At 44.5% G+C, this 19992-nt stretch overlaps 1 protein-coding gene across 1 annotated transcript in view; it reads left to right on the top strand.

The window, feature by feature from the left end:
- The first annotated feature begins 5837 nt into the window (after window positions 1–5837).
- The window catches only part of TRIM66 (tripartite motif containing 66), a 28612-nt gene continuing 14457 nt past the window's right edge, over window positions 5838–19992 (top strand). Inside the window, exons 1-9 of the mRNA XM_075283625.1 lie at window positions 5838–5968; window positions 11453–11529; window positions 12762–12900; window positions 13000–13126; window positions 13521–13637; window positions 14323–14437; window positions 15175–15321; window positions 15438–15555; window positions 15707–16560. Coding sequence (XP_075139726.1) covers window positions 11521–11529; window positions 12762–12900; window positions 13000–13126; window positions 13521–13637; window positions 14323–14437; window positions 15175–15321; window positions 15438–15555; window positions 15707–16560 — 1626 coding nt within the window. The 5' untranslated portion in view covers window positions 5838–5968; window positions 11453–11520. The remainder of the gene's footprint in view (window positions 5969–11452; window positions 11530–12761; window positions 12901–12999; window positions 13127–13520; window positions 13638–14322; window positions 14438–15174; window positions 15322–15437; window positions 15556–15706; window positions 16561–19992) is intronic.

Genomic DNA, 19992 nt, shown 5'->3' with positions numbered 1-19992 from the left:
TATCCAGTGTGGACAGTCCTCTATAAATTCATTTCTCTCCTTCACCCTGTAACAAACCCCCAGTTGTGCATTCTAGTTACTCGCTGACAGCAAGCAGAGATCTTGCAGATGGTGAGACCTGCAGGAAAAGCGTTATTTCCATCAGACTGGACGACTTCCTTGTGGACGTTCCTGATTGTGTTTGGTTCTTCTAAGGCAGGGGTAGGGAACGTACGGCTCTCCAGCTGTTGCAAAACTACAACTCCCAGCATGCATACTTGCTCTGCTGTTCTTGGAGCACCCATGGAAGTGAATGGAGCATGCTGGGAGTTGTAGTTTCACAGCAGCTGGAGAGCCGAAGGTTCCCTATCCCTGTTCTAAGGGTTCCGGTGATTCCAGCTGCTCATGCTGAGGATGCTGCTGGTGGCTCAGAGGTCAAGCTGCTGGTGCTTATCTCCTGGGTTGCCAGTTCTAATCCTGCAGTGTCCAGTTGTGAGACTTGCGCAGTCTCCAGTCCCAGGGTTGAGTGGAGTTTGCTTGGAGTCTCACAGATTGATGAGGAGGATGTGTTGCCTGGGAAGGTGGAGTCGTGGCCTCTCCCCTGCTCTCCTCCTACAGCGGATGATGGCCTCATGACTGGATAGTGATGTTTTATCCGGATGGGGTCACAGATTCTAGCTGACACGATCACCCCAAGATTATCACAAATATAGAAAGGAGGGTCAGAAAGTAATCACAGCCACAGGAACAATGATCAGGCAGATCAACACGATGACTCTGAGCTCTGTGCCTGCCTCCGTCTTTAAAGTTCCCATGCGGACTCAAATGCTAGTGTAAGCTGTGTTAGTATCAGCATCAATATGCTCCAGTAAAGGCGCAGTGTAATTGTAGTTGTTCATACACATTGTGTATCGGACAAACCTGCACATGGGATCGACCGACTGTCTAATGTGTATGGGCGTCTCCAGACACTCTCCTGTTGTCAGTCCTCTGCTATTACCACCGCTGCTGCAGTCACGGCCCCCGATGTCTCTTTCCTGAGACTGATGTAACATCCTGCAACTGATCCAGCAGGGGAGCAAGTTCTCACAGGGTACAGGTAACCGCACCACACAGTGCCCCCATAACACGGCTACCAAAATAACCAGGAGAGGTCTAGTGATTTTCATACTGCCATAAATCTGTTCCCTAAGGAGTTCATTTCTGTTATACTGTGAACCGGTTTTGCACCTAAATTGCCGCCGATAGTAATAGATTGTATTCCTCTATCCTACAGTCGGCCTCTCCTCTCCTGACATGGCTGATAACAGATAGTAATAGATTGTATTCCTCTATCCTACAGTCGGCCTCTCCTCTCCTGACATGGCTGATAACAGATAGTAATAGATTGTATTCCCCTGTCCTACAGTCGGCCTCTCCTCTCCTGACATGGCTGATAACAGATAGTAATAGATTGTATTCCCCTGTCCTACAGTCGGCCTCTCCTCTCCTGACATGGCTGATAACAGATAGTAATAGATTGTATTCTCCTGTCCTACAGTCGGCCTCTCCTCTCCTGACACGGCTGATAACAGATAGTAATAGATTGTATTCTCCTGTCATGGCTGATAACAGATAGTAATAGATTGTATTCCCCTGTCCTACAGTCGGCCTCTCCTCTCCTGACATGGCTGATAACAGATAGTAATAGATTGTATTCCCCTGTCCTACAGTCGGCCTCTCCTCTCCTGACACGGCTGATAACAGATAGTAATAGATAGTATTCTCCTGTCCTACAGTCGGCCTCTCCTCTCCTGACATGGCTGATAACAGATAGTAATAGATTGTATTCCCCTGTCCTACAGTCGGCCTCTCCCCTCCTGACATGGCTGACAACAGATAGTAATAGATTGTATTCCTCTGTCCTACAGTCGGCCTCTCCTGACATGGCTGATAACAGATAGTAATAGATTGTATTCCCCTGTCCTACAGTCGGCCTCTCCTGACATGGCTGATAACAGATAGTAATAGATTGTATTCCCCTGTCCTACAGTCGGCCTCTCCTCTCCTGACATAGCTGATAACTTAGGCCGACTGTAGGACAGGGGAATACAATCTATTACTATCTGTTATCTGCCATGTCAGGAGAGGAGAGGCCGACTGTAGGACAGGGGAATACAATCTATTACTATCTGTTATCAGCCATGTCAGGAGAGGAGAGGCCGACTGTAGGACAGGGGAATACAATCTATTACTATCTTTTATCAGCCATGTCAGGAGAGGAGAGGCGACTGTAGGACAGGGGAATACAATCTATTACTATCTGTTATCAGCCATGTCAGGAGAGGAGAGGCCGACTGTAGGACAGGGGAATACAATCTATTACTATCTGTTATCAGCCATGTCAGGAGAGGAGAGGCCGACTGTAGGACAGGGGAATACAATCTATTACTATCTGTTATCAGCCATGTCAGGAGAGGAGAGGCCGACTGTAGGACAGGGGAATACAATCTATTACTATCTGTTATCAGCCATGTCAGGAGAGGCCGACTGTAGGACAGGGGAATACAATCTATTACTATCTGTTATCAGCCAGGAGAGGAGAGGCCGACTGTAGGACAGGGGAATACAATCTATTACTATCTGTTATCAGCCAGGAGAGGAGAGGCCGACTGTAGGACAGGGGAATACAATCTATTACTATCTTTTATCAGCCATGTCAGGAGAGGAGAGGCGACTGTAGGACAGGGGAATACAATCTATTACTATCTGTTATCAGCCATGTCAGGAGAGGAGAGGCCGACTGTAGGACAGGGGAATACAATCTATTACTATCTGTTATCAGCCATGTCAGGAGAGGCCGACTGTAGGACAGGGGAATACAATCTATTACTATCTGTTATCAGCCAGGAGAGGAGAGGCCGACTGTAGGACAGGGGAATACAATCTATTACTATCTGTTATCAGCCAGGAGAGGAGAGGCCGACTGTAGGACAGGGGAATACAATCTATTACTATCTTTTATCAGCCATGTCAGGAGAGGAGAGGCGACTGTAGGACAGGGGAATACAATCTATTACTATCTTTTATCAGCCATGTCAGGAGAGGAGAGGCCGACTGTAGGACAGGGGAATACAATCTATTACTATCTTTTATCAGCCATGTCAGGAGAGGAGAGGCGACTGTAGGACAGGGGAATACAATCTATTACTATCTGTTATCAGCCATGTCAGGAGAGGAGAGGCCGACTGTAGGACAGGGGAATACAATCTATTACTATCTGTTATCAGCCATGTCAGGAGAGGCCGACTGTAGGACAGGGGAATACAATCTATTACTATCTGTTATCAGCCAGGAGAGGAGAGGCCGACTGTAGGACAGGGGAATACAATCTATTACTATCTGTTATCAGCCAGGAGAGGAGAGGCCGACTGTAGGACAGGGGAATACAATCTATTACTATCTTTTATCAGCCATGTCAGGAGAGGAGAGGCGACTGTAGGACAGGGGAATACAATCTATTACTATCTGTTATCAGCCATGTCAGGAGAGGGGAGGCCGACTGTAGGACAGGGGAATACAATCTATTGCTATCTGTTATCAGCCATGTCAGGAGAGGCCGACTGTAGGACAGGGGAATACAATCTATTGCTATCTGTTATCAGCCAGGTCAGGAGAGGAGAGGCCGACTGTAGGACAGGGGAATACAATCTATTACTATCTGTTATCAGCCATGTCAGGAAAGGAGAGGCCGACTGTAGGACAGGGGAATACAATCTATTGCTATCTGTTATCAGCCAGGTCAGGAGAGGAGAGGCCGACTGTAGGACAGGGGAATACAATCTATTACTATCTGTTATCAGCGATGTCAGGAGGGGAGAGGCCGACTGTAGGACAGGGGAATACAATCTATTGCTATCTGTTATCAGCCAGGTCAGGAGAGGAGAGGCCGACTGTAGGACAGGGGAATACAATCTATTACTATCTGTTATCAGCCATGTCAGGAGAGGAGAGGCCGACTGTAGGACAGGGGAATACAATCTATTGCTATCTGTTATCAGCCAGGTCAGGAGAGGCCGACTGTAGGACAGGGGAATACAATCTATTACTATCTGTTATCAGCCATGTCAGGAGAGGCCGACTGTAGGACAGGGGAATACAATCTATTACTATCTGTTATCAGCCATGTCAGGAGAGGGGAGGCCGACTGTAGGACAGGGGAATACAATCTATTACTATCTGTTATCAGCCATGTCAGGAGAGGGGAGGCCGACTGTAGGACAGGGGAATACAATCTATTACTATCTGTTATCAGCCATGTCAGGAGAGGGGAGGCCGACTGTAGGACAGGGGAATACAATCTATTACTATCTGTTATCAGCCATGTCAGGAGAGGCCGACTGTAGGACAGGGGAATACAATCTATTACTATCTGTTATCAGCCATGTCAGGAGAGGAGAGGCCGACTGTAGGACAGGAGAATACAATCTATTACTATCTGTTATCAGCCATGTCAGGAGAGGAGAGGCCGACTGTAGGACAGGGGAATACAATCTATTACTATCTGTTATCAGCCAGGTCAGGAGAGGAGAGGCCGACTGTAGGACAGGGGAATACAATCTATTACTATCTGTTATCAGCCATGTCAGGAGAGGAGAGGCCGACTGTAGGACAGGAGAATACAATCTATTACTATCTGTTATCAGCCATGTCAGGAGAGGAGAGGCCGACTGTAGGACAGGAGAATACAATCTATTACTATCTGTTATCAGGTATGGTGAGGCTGACAATAATTCGCCATCTTTCTGGGAAGGGTTAAACACTGTAATGAGGATGATGGCGGCCTTTGCAGAGATCATTGTACAGACCCCATTTAGAGCATGTCTCTAGAGCCTGTGTCCCAGGAGTAGAGCGCTGCAGCGCTCCCCAGAGGTGACATGATGTAATTTAATCAGACTTTACACAGACTGGGAATGTACTCAGGTCACTGATGGTCACATGACGGTTCCTGACCAACTGGAATTATCACGTGAGGAGAAGTTCTGTGACTTTCTAATAGATTTTTGGAACATTCTCTAAGCCCCTGCTACACTTTTGTTTCTTAAAAAATTCGGAAACCTCAGATTTGTGACAATTTAGTGTTTCATTTTATTGACCATTTTGAGCTCTCGGTCAGTGAATGGAAACATCCACGCTGACTACAATACATGGATAACAACAGGGCCACGTGTCTGATATTCCGGTGGCTTCATTGGTCACATGACCTTGATGGATGATAATTAGAGGAAGAGGTGACAGGGATAATGAGGCAGAAAGGACGTCATTAACAGGTAGCGCTCCTCTCATTATCACCTTGAGCCGTAAACAGGCGATCATTGCAGGGTCATTATCTCTCATGGCCTTTTATGAACATGAAGGGTCACGATCTCCTTTCTTATGCCTTATCAGAATGGACCTACACTGTATCTAAGTTCATCCTGATCTTCCTGGTTCATGAATAGAATACCAGAACTTCAGTAAAGACTGACACTAACACAGGCAGTGCCATAGAGACAGGGAGCAGGACAATTTATAGCTACATAATACTATACCTGGCATTCAGGGTGTGTAGAAAGCTGGGTGACAAACACAATGGAGGAAGCAGAATACTAAACCACACAATGAATGGAATATTAGGGGACAGATAGAACTGGCAGGCAAGTAACAAAAGGGTTAAGGCTCCTGTAGAGTGTCAGCTTTGCAGGTCACACTGATGTGGAGAGGCTGTGGCCCCCCCACCCCCGCCTGGTTGTGTCGGGGCCCCTGGAGGCTGCTATTTACATCCCGTGCTTGCATCATTCAACTCTTCATATAAACAGCTTCTGCCGCCTGGGACACACCTGACAGCACAGACCTAACAGTAAAGACCTGCCTGACTGCTGCACCGACTGCTGCGCTACCTGTACCCTCGACTGCGGCTCCGACTACAGCACTACTCGCACCCCGACTTCAGCACCGACAGCCACTACAGGTAAGAGCCTGAGAATGGGGGAGGGGAAGGGGAGATGTTCTGCAGAGCAGCAGGTTTTGATGTGAGTTAAGAGGAGAAAAGCTGAGGATGAACAGATGACAAGGAAAACAGGAGGTGAGATGTTCTGCAAACTTGTCAATGATATGAGGAGCATGTCTGACTGAGGTGCAATATTCTGCAGAATTGTCAATGACATGAGAAGCATGTCTCTCTGAGGTGCGATGTTCTGCAGACTTGTCAATGAAATGAGGAGCATGTCTGACCAAGGGGAGATGTTCTGCAAAGTTTGAATAACTATTCTGAGTATGATTGGTAATAGGTGAAATGTTCTGCAGTACTGTATATGAATAGGGAGCTGATTATAAACGAATGTGAGGTTTAGATTCATTATATTTAGCAGCAGCTGAGATGTTCTGCAAAACTAGCTATGCTGACGTGTGTTTAACAAGAGGTGAAATGTCCTGCAGAATTGTACTTATACTGAGATGTGTGTTAAATAGAAGATGAGATGTTCTGCAGAATTGTAACTACATTGAGATGCGTGTTTAACAGGAGATGAGATGTTCTGCAGGGCTGTAGCTATACTGAGATTTGTGAGCAACATATGGTGAAATGTTCTGCAGAATTGAGACTACATTGAGACGTTCAGTACATGCCACCTTCTGTTATACAACTGTAGTCATCTCTGCTGGTGGGATATTCTGCAGGGTGGGCTGTACAATACTGTACTGGTGACATGTGATATTTAATGTTATTATACAGTGACCTCTGTAAGATTATAATATCCAGCCGTCATATAGCGGTGGTGTTACTGCAGGCAGTAGCGGTGTTCACCAGGTGATGGACACACAGGCTTGGCAGGTATCGGGCCATTAATATGGCGGCCTGTAGGGTCCCCAGTATACTGCGCAACGTTGTGGCCGGGATGTGAGATCCACCAGCTAAGTCCTGGATTCCAGCTAATGTGTTCACTATTTCTCTGCGCAAAGACAGAAGCATTTACCTGTAGCATTATATCTGGCCCTATGTACTACATGGTACTATCTGGGCAGTGTGTGGCACTATTTGTGTACTACATGGCACTATCTGAGCAGTGTGTGGCACTATTTGTGTACTACATGGCACTATCTGGGCAGTGTGTGGCACTATTTGTGTACTACATGGCACTATCTGGGCAGTATGTGGCACTATTTGTGTACTACATGGCACTATCTGGGCAGTGTGTGGCACTATTTGTGTACTACGTGGCACTATCTGGGCAGTGTGTGGCACTATTTGTGTACTACATGGCACTATCTGGGCAGTGTGTGGCACTATTTGTGTACTACATGGCACTATCTGGGCAGTATGAGGCACTATCGGTGTACTATGCAGTGCTATGTAGCTCTATCTGTGTAGTACATGGCGCTTTCTGTGTACTATGCAGTGGTATGCATCACTATCTGTGTACTATGTGGCACTATCTAGGTACTACATAGCCCTATCTGTGTACTGTACTGCACTATCTGGGTACTATGTGGCACTATCTAGGTACTACATAGCCCTATCTGTGTACTGTACTGCACTATCTGGGTACTATGTGGCACTATCTAGGTACTACATAGCCCTATCTGTGTACTGTACTGCACTATCTGGGTACTATGTGGCACTATCTAGGTACTACATAGCCCTATCTGTGTACTGTACTGCACTATCTGGGTACTATGTGGCACTATCTAGGTACTACATAGCCCTATCTGTGTACTGTACTGCACTATCTAGGTACTACATAGCCCTATCTGTGTACTGTACTGCACTATTTGGCTAGTGTGTGGCACTATCTGTGTAATACATGGCACTATTTGGTTGTCGCCTACAGTATTCTTCTTGTCAGTATAACCCTATATAGCAGCAACACACTGATGTAATGCATGGTACTATCATTTGTATTGGGGCACTACTGTTTATTAGGGCATATCTTAGGGCACAATAAATAAATATAGAATTTATTAGGTTGACGTTTCCAGTGATTTTGACAGGTTATGTTTTTATCTCGATTTCTATTTTGGGTTTCTCTTGTGCTGACATCTAGTGTCGAAAGAGACAATATTGAAAACTGGGCCAAAGGAAACAACTCACTTTACAGCCTGCAGTAAAAGAGAATGTTGTTGCCTCATTGTCAGAGCATCAATGGCAAAATGATATAAAAAGAGATTAGAAAGATTTCAGCAACAGATAAAGGGCAGAGTGAGAATTGTGGAGACTAATGATGTCATAGGGTGAGAGGGTGGGGTCATCTGTGAAGGACAGGTGATGTCAGAGTAGGTGGATGAGACCTCTGATGTCACGGTGATGTGGTGAAGACTAGTGATGATGTCACAGAGTGTGGGTCATTTTAGGGAGCTAGTGATCTCACAGAGTAAGGGGGTGAGGTTAATCTGTGAAGGACTGGTGATATCACAGAGTAAATAGGTGGGATTATTTGAGGAGGATTAGTGATGTCACATAGTGTGAGGGTGGGATTATTTGAGGACTAGTGATGTCGCAGAGTGAGGACTACTAATATCGCAGTGAGAGAGTGGTTTTCAGTGAAAGATTGGTGATGTCACATAGTGAGAGGTGGGATTATAAAATTATTGTCACATAAATAGGTGGGATTATCTGAGGAGGGTTAGTGATGTCACAGAGTGAGAGGGTGGGGTTATCTGCGATGGACTGATGATGTCACAGAGTAAGTGGTATTATCTGAGGAGGGTTAGTGATGTCACAGAGTGAGAGGGTGGGGCTATCTGTGATGGACTGGTGATGTCACAGAGTAAGTAAGTGGTATTATCTGAAGAGGGTTAGTGATGTCACAGAGTGAGAGGGTGGGGTTATCTGTGATGGACTGGTGATGTCACAGAGTATACAGGTGGGATTATTTGAGGACTAGTGATGTCACAAAGTAAATAGATGGGATTATTTGAGGATTATTGATGTCACAGTGAGAGGATGGGTTTCTGTGATGGATTGGTGATGTCACAGGGTGAGAGGGTAAATTTAAAGTGGAGGACTGGTGATGTCACAGAGTTGTCAGAGTATAAACCATAAAATGATGTACATTCACATTCCATATTCGGATAAAAACAACTTGACGATATAAAGGGAGAGAGTGACCGCACACTATAGCCTAGGCGACGACCGTTTCACGCTATCAGCTCTATAACTGTACAGGCGCAGGAATTGGTGAATATTACCGCTGTCATTCTGCTGCAACTGCCGACTTCAGCAATAGCTCTGACCTTGGCCGACAAACCCCTTAGACGCCAGCCGCAGTATATATTGGTTTCACAGAATGATGTCGGTAAAGAAGGTCCTAGGTCTGTTGTGTGTAGGCCAAGTAATAAGCACAGTCTATCTGTTTGTCTGTATGTTTTATAAGATATATTGCAGTGTATTATGTAAGTGACCAAACTACAGCACTCCCTGTACAAAGCAAGGCCGCACAGGGCTCCATCTACACTACAAATAGCTTCTGGTTCTCAGATTGCTGTCACAAAAGCATTAAAGTGTTTTTATATTATTCAAAACTAGTAAAACAAAATAAAAACTGTATAAAAGTGGTCAGATGTCACTGCGCCCTGTACCCGGTCCATACATTGGACAGATACATAGTAGTGGCCCGCAGGGGCTCCACTCTCCATGCTATATACAGTATAGGACATTGGGGACAGTACAGGAGGCAGGGAATCCTAGAAACATAATTCAGTATGATACAAGGTATCTGGGGCTCTGGACTAAGTTCAGGCCAGAATCCTTAATGTGCATGAACTGGCTCTTTCTGCAGCTTATCCTTTCCAGCTTGGAATGAGTTAAGCAGCTGAGCTGAAGCCATAGTATGTTGACGGGCCCCTGACACAGTATGTCATCAGATTGCCTCATTCCAGGGGCCCCCAGATATCAGAGGAACAGCGACGCAAGAGACCCCCATGGCAGGTGATTAAGCCAGGCATCAGCTGCAGTGAGGAGTCCCCAAGCAGCAGGCAGAGGAAAGTCCTTGTGACATGATGTGATCTGTCATAGATCCACTGATGTGTTTTAGATCCAGTTGATTTGTCAGTTCCCTGTGAGGTGTTATAGATCATCCAGGTGATCTGTCATAAATTATGAGATGTTATACTTATATGAATGTACTTCTTATAAGAGAAGTGGCTGATATCAGTCAGATCTTATTAGAGTACAGGTTATAACACTGCTATACTGTAATAAGATGGGACTGATATCAGCCATTACTCTTATATCACTACTGTACTACAATAAGATGCGACTGATATCAGCCGCTCCTCTTATATCACTATATACTGTACTATAATAAGATGTGACCGATATCAGCCGCTCCTCTTATATCCCTATATTGTACTGTAATAAGATGGGACCGATATCAGCCGCTCCTCTTATATCCCTATATTGTACTGTAATAAGATGGGACCGATATCAGCCGCTCCTCTTATATCACTATATTGTACTATAGTAAGATGTGACTGATATCAGCCGCTCCTCTTAGATCACAATACTGTACTGTAATAAGATGTGACTGATATCAGCCGCTCCTCTTATATCACTGCTGTACTGTAATAAGATGTGACTGATATCAGCCGCTCCTCTTATATCACTGCTGTACTGTAATAAGATGTGACTGATATCAGCCGCTCCTCTTATATCACTGCTGTACTGTAATAAGATGGGACTGATATCAGCTACTACTGCTCTTATATTACCTTTGTAATTGAGGTAAATTTAATATTACCTGTATGTCGCAGTTTAGCCATGGTGGTAACATCGAGGAAAAAACTGTGGTGTTCTGGAAATCTACTCCAGATCCTGAATGGTGCAGATGCCCTTCCTGGTAACAGAGATGTAGCTCCGAAAAAAGTGAAAGGGAGGCAGAAAGTTCTGCTTGGCAGGTGCGGAATTTGATGTGGAATTTGGTCAATCGGAAAACTTCAGCTTCAAAGTCCTGAAGCTGAACTTTTTAAACCAGGTTCAGACGGGGATTTTTGGACCGGAGTTTGAGGAGGAGGCCGCCTCAAAATCTGGTCCAAAAAACGGCTAGCCACAACAGTTGCGGCATTCCGCTCCGGATTAGGCCCAAATGAATGGGCCTAGTCGGGAGGGAGGTGCCGCACTGCTGACTCAGCCGCGGAATCCGCCTGAAGAAAGGGTATGTCGCGGTTTGTTTCTGCTCGTGGAAAAAGGAACCCCTTGAATTCAATGGGAGGTGGTTTTTGAGCCGGTTTTGACGCGGATTCCACGTCAAAATCCTGATCAAAATCTTAATAATCCAAGTGCAGTAGAGTGAATGGAGATAGACATAACTGGACATGACTGAAACTACACCGAGTGTGCATGTAGTCTGCAAATATGGCATCTGTAGAGTAGCTGTATACACAAAACAGTATGGTATTATCCTGACTGCTTGCAGTGGTCTTGTACCTGTACATACTTAGCTGCTTCTTTGTCTTTCAGATGTAGCCTCTAGCCCTCTGCTGCACCACATGTAAATCCTTCTAAGGGGCTGTTGCAGTCATCTCGCCATGGCTAAGGTGGGTGCACAGTGTATATACATATACTACATGTATCTAGAATTGTGTCAGGACATTGCAGGTTTCACAGCTTTGTGCCCCGCTATGTGACATAAAGTGTATCCTATGCACAGAGGGACGGCGTGTAATTAATGCGCCGCAGCGCAATGTGAATTCACGGCTATAAATAGACACTTTCCATGACTGGCAGGTAAACAAGATAATTACTGACTGAAAAGAGACGAGAGAAAGACAGAAACCAGGTGCTGCCCCTCCTGACAGCGTCGCCAGCGCCGATCCCTACACATCAGTCATGTACATCTGCAGCGCTAGGAGGACGGACACAAAAAACATACTGTATATATACCCAAGCCGAACACCAGAAATATGTGGAAAAAGTCTGTGGGCTGTATCGAATACTTCTCACAGCTGAAGGTCTGCTGCAATGTGTGCATATATTTCACTCACAGATAAGACTAGGTTCACATCTGCGTTGGAGAGTCCACTGCAGATTCCTCCTAAAACAGCAGAGAGACGTCCTGCACGGTAGACTTTCCTCTCCTGCAGTTTTCTGTATAAGATCAGTGGAGACCTGGCGAACCCCATTACAGTCTATGGTCCAGTTTACATTTCCACATGGGTTTCCGTTCGGGGAGTTCGCTTGGGGACCCCCCGAATGGAAACCTAAGCCACATAAAAAAGTGGCTACTTAAGGAAACCCGCGGACCCCATAGACTGTAATAGGGTCCTTGTGGTTTCTACTCGGTATCCACACGAAAAATGCAAAGAGAAAAGTGCTGCTTGCAGAGAGGGGAACGGATTGGCCCCCACGCAGATGTGAACCGGGTCTATGAGGTCCGTGATTAACGGCTTTTTAAGCGGACAGGCTCTCAGGTTCCCGTGCGGAGAGACGAACGCTAGTGTGAAGCTAGCCCAGGGGTAGGGAACCTTCAGCACTCCAGCTGCTGTGAAACTACAACTCCCATCATTCTCCATTCACTTCCATGGGAGTTCCAAGAACAACAGAGCAAGTATGCATGCTGGGAATTGTAGTTTTGCAACAGCTGGAGAGCCGTACGTTCCCTACCCCTGATCTGGCCTAAGTCTCCTGCTGAGTGAGCAGAATTATAAGTCCAGGATAGAAGTGTTTCCAAATCTGACACCAAGCAGAGATAGGTTATGCGTACAATGACAGGTCGCGCTTGGACTTGTAGTTCCCCACACTACTGACATAAATAACTTCTGTGTTTTAGACCTGTTATGACTGTACAGAGAAGAACCCGGCCCACAGCCTCTGCACCAAGTGTAACAAATGGCTGTGTAGCACCTGCGCCGAGCAGCACCGACACAGCAAGGCGGCCGGTGACCATTACCTGGCTACAGCTCAAAGAGGTAACTATCAGAATCATGGGAGGAGTGGAGAAAGGACCTAATGGTAAAACTGAAATCCACATGGATTAAATTTACATCACAATGTTCTATCCTGTACAGGAAGTGACGGATCCGGTAGCCACTTGTTTTGCCCGGTTCACAATCAAGAATCGCTGAAGTTATTCTGTGAATCATGTGACGTCCTGATGTGTCGCCACTGCCTGGTCCTGGAGCACAAGGATCACAGGTAGCGAGGTCATATCCTGAGGGTGCGAGCGAGGAGACCTCAGCCAAAATACATCCAGCCAGACTGACAGACAAGAGAGAAACCCTGTACATGTTACTTACTGACTGATACATAGTGGTAAAATCTGCAGATTATTACACCACTGACCTCTCTGCAGAACACTGCCCTGTCCTCTCTACCTTCTGACTGATGTATAGTGATATATCCTGCAGATCATTACACCACTGACTGACCTCTCTAGACATCTCACCCTTTGCATGCAGACACAACAGATTTTGTCACTGATTTTGTGAACAATTGCAGCCAAATCCACATGCAAATCTGTATGACAAATCTACATCAGATTCATTCCGATGTGCACGTAACCTTACTCTTTATTTTACCATCCACGCAGATTCCGGCGATTGGATGAAGCTCTGCAGAACCAGAGAGTTTTGCTGGAAAATGTTATAACTCAAGTTGAAGAAAAGAAAATTGTCGTCCAGGCAGCGGGGAAACAGATTGAGGAGCGGTGAGGGCATCTGCCAGATTCTTCTGTGCCTCACATTAGTGGGTCCAGAATGGCCATGCTTAGACATGAATATATAGAGGTGCTGTGCCAAACCAGTAATGCTCCCAGAACCGATGGTAATTCAGATGGCCCTCCATATTGGTGGAATCTGTGAGCTCCGACCTCCTCTTAGTCCCATAGCTGAAGCTCTGCTCAGGATGTTGTCACAGATTTCCAGACTCCACCAAGATGTATGCAGGACAGACTTGAAGATTATCCCTGTTATGATATTTCTGACATTCAGGATCCGTAAACAGCGCTGTTACCGGACTTGACTGCACTGGCTGTATAGAATCCCAGGATATGATAAGGACATGTGAAGCTAGTGTTACAGCTCTGTACCATTATACACCTTGTTATACAGGGATCAGGGACGTAACTCTAACCACATTGCTCATAGCCCCCTTTACTTAACCCTGCACCTCTGATCAACGAGTGCATGACAACCAAGGGCTGCACCGAACCCATATAAGACATTCTCTGTCTGCTGCACCTAGTGATATCTATGAGGACCCCATATCTCTGCATTGTAGGGCCCCCATACGGGAGGTGGAGCAGATACTGACCTGCTGGAATGATGTGTTATTTCTTCTAACATACATAGATACAGATTGTTCTTCAGCTGACATCTTACATTGTGTTACAGGTTGTATGAGATAAAGCACATGCACAGGAAGGTGGAGAACCAGATAAAGATGACGAAGATGGTGATAATTAATGAGCTAAACAAGAGGATGAACTCCCTGCTGGAGCAGCTGGAGGTGAGCGGGCTGAGGGGGCCGCGGAGGTAACAGGAAAGATCTGCTCACTTATATTAATATACTCACTCTGCACAGGATCAGACGGGACCAACTGAGCATCTTCTGGGAGTCTTAATGTGTAAATCAAGATCAGGCTGTTGGATTTTAACATGCCCAATCTTTTTGTTCTTAAGGGACATAAACTGACAGCAGGAGGGATAGCATCAGCTTATTAACTCTGGCAAACCAAGTCTGCATATATATGGGGGAGTCAGAAGGAACAGTTGTCTAAGCTTTATACACCCTTTCCTATCACTAGGAAAGAGGATAACTTGCAGATTAGTGGGGGTCTAACCACTAAGACCCCCACTGCTCAGGAGAATAATGGACTTTTTACCCCATATTTAAATGACCTGGGCGCTTATTACAGCTCTATTGATTTCAATTGGAGTGCTGGAGATAGCTGAGCACCATAGTTTGGTTATCACTGACACTGACTCAGAACCATGATGCGTTGCCACCACATTTTTTCCTGCAGCGCTTTTTTGCTGCGAGACACCACGCGGGGCCTTAGCCTTAAAAGGGAATGCGAAAGTAGACTGTAGAGCTGGAAAAATCTCTTTGGGGAGGTTGAAAGTTTGTCCTGAACAAGAACTGTGAGTTGTCAATGCCTCCATCCCCTGGATTATAGGCCCAGGAAGGATAATGAAGGGTATATGTAACTACTGTCTCACAGTTGTCCTCTTTTATCTTTGCAGAAAATCACCAGTGAGAAGCAGCAGAAGTTTGAGCAGCAGCTTCAGTCGGTTCTTCTTCTAAACCGTCAATTGGAACATGTCCAGAACTTTGTGAACTGGGCCATGTACAGCAAGAACAGCGTCCCGTTCCTGTTCAGCAAGGAGCTGGTATGTACTGTATATACTATATATGTAACTATAGGCCATCCCTTTTACAATGAAGTCTCTTGTTGATATCTATACTTTGACTTGTAGCTCATTCCCAACACTTGATATTCCCGCAGATTGTTTTCCAAATGCAGCGACTTCTGGAGACAAGTTGCGGAAGTGATTTTGGACGTCCCTTGAAGATGAAGTTTAGTTGGGAACCCTCTTTTTGGACCAAGCAAATCTCAAACCTAGGTATTAGAGGGGTCAAGGGAGAAATTAAGGAAGATTTATCTAACACTTTTTCTTTGCACCAGTTTTGATAATTCTCCTTCTTTGTTTAATTTGGGACATCAATTATATTGTAAATAAATGGTAAATTCTATGTCTTTATGCTTCTCTTTAGGTTGTATACTGACCGACACAGTGCACTTACCTCCTACTGATGTCCCTACTTATGGACCTATAGAAGATGTACAGTCAACTTATTACCAGGCTCATCACCCTGCCCCTACCCCCCACCTGTCCACCATCAATAGCCCCCAAAGCTATGCACCCACCGTCCAGTGCCCCACACCGGTATGCTGTGCCCACTGCCACACACTGCCGTCCATTACTAAGAGCCAGCCCGTCAACAGCACCGTTAGCCACCACATGAACTTCACCCATTCCACAACCATCAAGCAGCAGGTGGTGCAGCCCATACAGTACAGCGCTAGTAAGGAGCAGAAGTGCTTGTCTCGACCTCTGAGAGTCATTCAGCCCTGGCTCCCTCACCAACCTCACTCAGAACATGAGAACTCAACGTATTGGACAGAGAATCAGCAGCAGAGAGCCGCAATACAGCCCCCTGTGCAAAACGTTGCCCCTATATGTTCCGTGACATCACAGGACTTCAGCCAGGTGCACACAACTCTCCCGCTGACTACGACAACACCCTTACCAGCCAGCTCTGTACAGATGCAGCTGGGCCCAGCGCAACAACAAAGACAGCAGAACCAAAGCCAGACAACGGTGTGTCCGGCCGACACCACCCATGAGCAGGTCATGCACCACAGCCTGGACCTTATTAACCAGCAGTTTGAGCTGGAACAAATGCAGAAAGGACTCGAGCTTCTCCTTCAGAGCCAGCCGTCAAATGTTCCACTAAACCAGAACAAACAGCCCCAGCACGTCCAGCAAACCATAGTGGGGCAGATTAACTACATTGTGCGACAGCCTGCACCCCTGCCGCTGCAGAACCAAGAGGAGGTGCCTCCGGTCAGTCTGCAAATCATGTCCACATATAAGATGCCTGTAATATATCTTTATCATTACCAGTGTATAAGAAGAGTGTAGTGAACATGTGTGGAATTAAGTGGAGTAAATCTGGCCATATACATGAAATAAATGTTGGGGGGAAAAATCCAACATGCCCGCTCCTTGATTCCTGTAAGCATGCAAGTCTACGGTGGAGTCTAGAGGAATAGCTATCTTAAGTATATGGCCACCTAAAAGGATAATTTAAGTTATAGAATGTGTAGAGCACAGTAAAAAGTGTGTAGAGTGCACAGCATGCAGTGTATGTAATATAGAGAACAGAGAGTGTAGAGTGCACAGCATGCAGTGTACATAATATAAAGAACAGAGTGTAGAGTGTACAGCATGCAGTGTACATAATATAAAGAACAGACAGTGTAGAGTGCACAGCATGCAGTGTACATAATATAAAGAACAGAGTGTGTAGAATGCACAGCATGCAGTGTACATAATATAAAGAACAGAGAGTGTAGAATGCACAGCATGCGGTGTACATAATATAAAGAACAGAGAGTGTAGAATGCACAGCATGCAGTGTACATAATATAAAGAACAGAGAGTGTAGAGTGCACAGCATGCAGTGTACATAATATAAAGAACAGAGAGTGTAGAGTGCACAGCATGCAGTGTACATAATATAAAGAACAGAGAGTGTAGAATGCACAGCATGCGGTGTATGTAATATAGAGAACAGAGAGTGTAGAATTCACAGCATGCAGTGTACATAATATAAAGAACAGAAATTGTAGAGTGCACATAATATAGAGAACGAGTGTAGAGTGCACAGCATGCAGTGTATGTAATATAGAGAACAGAGAGTGTAGAATTCACAGCATGCAGTGTACATAATATAAAGAACAGAGTGTAGAGTGCACAGCATGCAGTGTACATAATATAAAGAACAGAGTGTAGAGTGCACAGCATGCAGTGTACATAATATAAAGAACAGAGAGTGTAGAATGCACAGCATGCAGTGTACATAATATAAAGAACAGAGAGTGTAGAATGCACAGCATGCGGTGTACATAATATAAAGAACAGAGATTGTAGAGTGCACAGCATGCAGTGTACATAATATAAAGAACAGAGAGTGTAGAATGCACAGCATGCGGTGTATGTAATATAGAGAACAGAGAGTGTAGAGTGCACAGCATGCGGTGTACATAATATAAAGAACAGAGAGTGTAGAGTGCACAGCATGCAGTGTACATAATATAAAGAACAGAGAGTGTAGAATGCACAGCATGCGGTGTATGTAATATAGAGAACAGAGAGTGTAGAGTGCACAGCATGCGGTGTATGTAATATAGAGAACAGAGAGTGTAGAGTGCACAGCATGCAGTGTACATAATATAAAGAACAGAGAGTGTAGAGTGCACAGCATGCGGTGTATGTAATATAGAGAACAGAGAGTGTAGAGTGCACAGCATGCAGTGTACATAATATAAAGAACAGAGATTGAGAGTGCACAGTATGTGGAGTATAATATATAAATAATGGAGTACAAATCATTGAGTGTATTAAAAAAAAACTAAAACAAATCATGGAACACAATACAATGGTTACAGCATGTCGAGTAATTAACATGGAGGGTTTATAATCCAAGGGTTAAAATGTATAAAGTGCACAGCATAGAGGGTATGTAATATAAAACATACATTGCACAATATATAGGGTATACAGTGTTAAGCATAGACTATGTAGAGTGCACAGCGTGGAGCATATTATAATATAAAAATGCATAGAATACACAGCATGCTATACTGTACTGTATATAGTGTAATAGAGTGGAATGACTAGAGTGTACAGCACAGTATGTATATAGTGTAATATAGAGTGGAATGATTAGACTGCACATATTGGTATGTATAGGGTGGAATATAGAGTCAAATGATTATATATATATATATATATATATATATATATATATATATATATATAGTGTACAACATGGTATATATACATATTGTAATATATAGTGGGATGAGTAGAGTGCACAGTATGGTATGTATATAGTATGTTGTATAGTGGAATAATATGTATATAATGCAGTGCATGGTATGTATGTAATATAATATAAAGTGGAATGAGTAAAACACATAGCATGGTATGTGTATAGTGTAATATAGAATGGAATGATATGTATATAGTGCACAGCATGGTATGCATATAATGTATGATAGAGTGGAATGATATGTATATTGTGCATAGGATGATACGTATATAAAGTATTAAAGGGTGGAATGAATAGAGTGTACAGCATGGTATGTTCATAGTGTGTTAAATAGTGGAATGATACGTATATAGTCCACAGCAGGATATGTATTGTACAGCATGGTTTGTATATATTGTATTATGTATTAGAATCATACAGTCCTATGAAAAAGTTTGGGCACCCCTATTAATCTTAATCATCTAAATATTTTGGTGTTTGCAGCAGCCATTTCAGTTTGATATATCTAATAACTGATGGACACAGTAATATTTCAGGATTGAAATGAGGTTTATTGTACTAACAGAAAATGTGCAATATGCATTAAACCAAAATTTGACCGGTGCAAAAGTATGGGCACCTCAACAGAAAAGTGACATTAATATTTAGTAGATCCTCCTTTTGCAAAGATAACAGCCTCTAGTCGCTTCCTGTAGATTTTAATCAGTTCCTGGATCCTGGATAAAGGTATTTTGGACAAACAATTCAAGTTCAGTTAAGTTAGATGGTCGCCGAGCATGGACAGCCCGCTTCAAATCATCCCACAGATGTTCAATGATATTCAGGTCTGGGGACTGGGATGGCCATTCCAGAACATTGTAATTGTTCCTCTGCATGAATGCCTGAGGATTTGGAGCGGTGTTTTGGATCATTGTCTTGCTGAAATATCCATCCCCGGCGTAACTTCAACTTCGTCACTGATTCTTGAACATTATTCTCAAGAATCTGCTGATACTGAGTGGAATCCATGCGACCCTCAACTTTAACAAGATTCCCGATGCCGGCATTGGCCACACAGCCCCAAAGCATGATGGAACCTCCACCAAATTTTACAGTGGATAGCATGTGTTTTTCTTGGAATGCTGTTTCTTTTTGGACGCCATGCATAACGCCTTTTTTTATAACCAAACAACTCAATCTTTGTTTCCAAAATGAAGCTGCCTTGTCCAAATGTGCTTTTTCATACCTCAGGCAACTCTATTTGTGGCGTACGTGCAGAAACGGCTTCTTTCTCATCACTCTCCCATACAGCTTCTATTTGTGCAAAGTGCGCTGTATAGTTACCGATGCACAGTGACACCATCTGCAGCAAGATGATGCTGCAGCTCTTTGGAGGTGGTCTGTGGATTGTCCTTGACTGTTCTCACCATTCTTCTTCTCTGCCTTTCTGATATTTTTCT

The sequence above is a fragment of the Leptodactylus fuscus genome, chromosome 7 (assembly GCF_031893055.1).
Source record: "Leptodactylus fuscus isolate aLepFus1 chromosome 7, aLepFus1.hap2, whole genome shotgun sequence".
Classification (NCBI taxonomy): Eukaryota; Metazoa; Chordata; class Amphibia; order Anura; family Leptodactylidae; genus Leptodactylus; species Leptodactylus fuscus.
The sequence above is the reverse complement of the archived record's forward strand: the minus strand, read 5'-3'. Positions and strand labels throughout refer to the sequence as shown.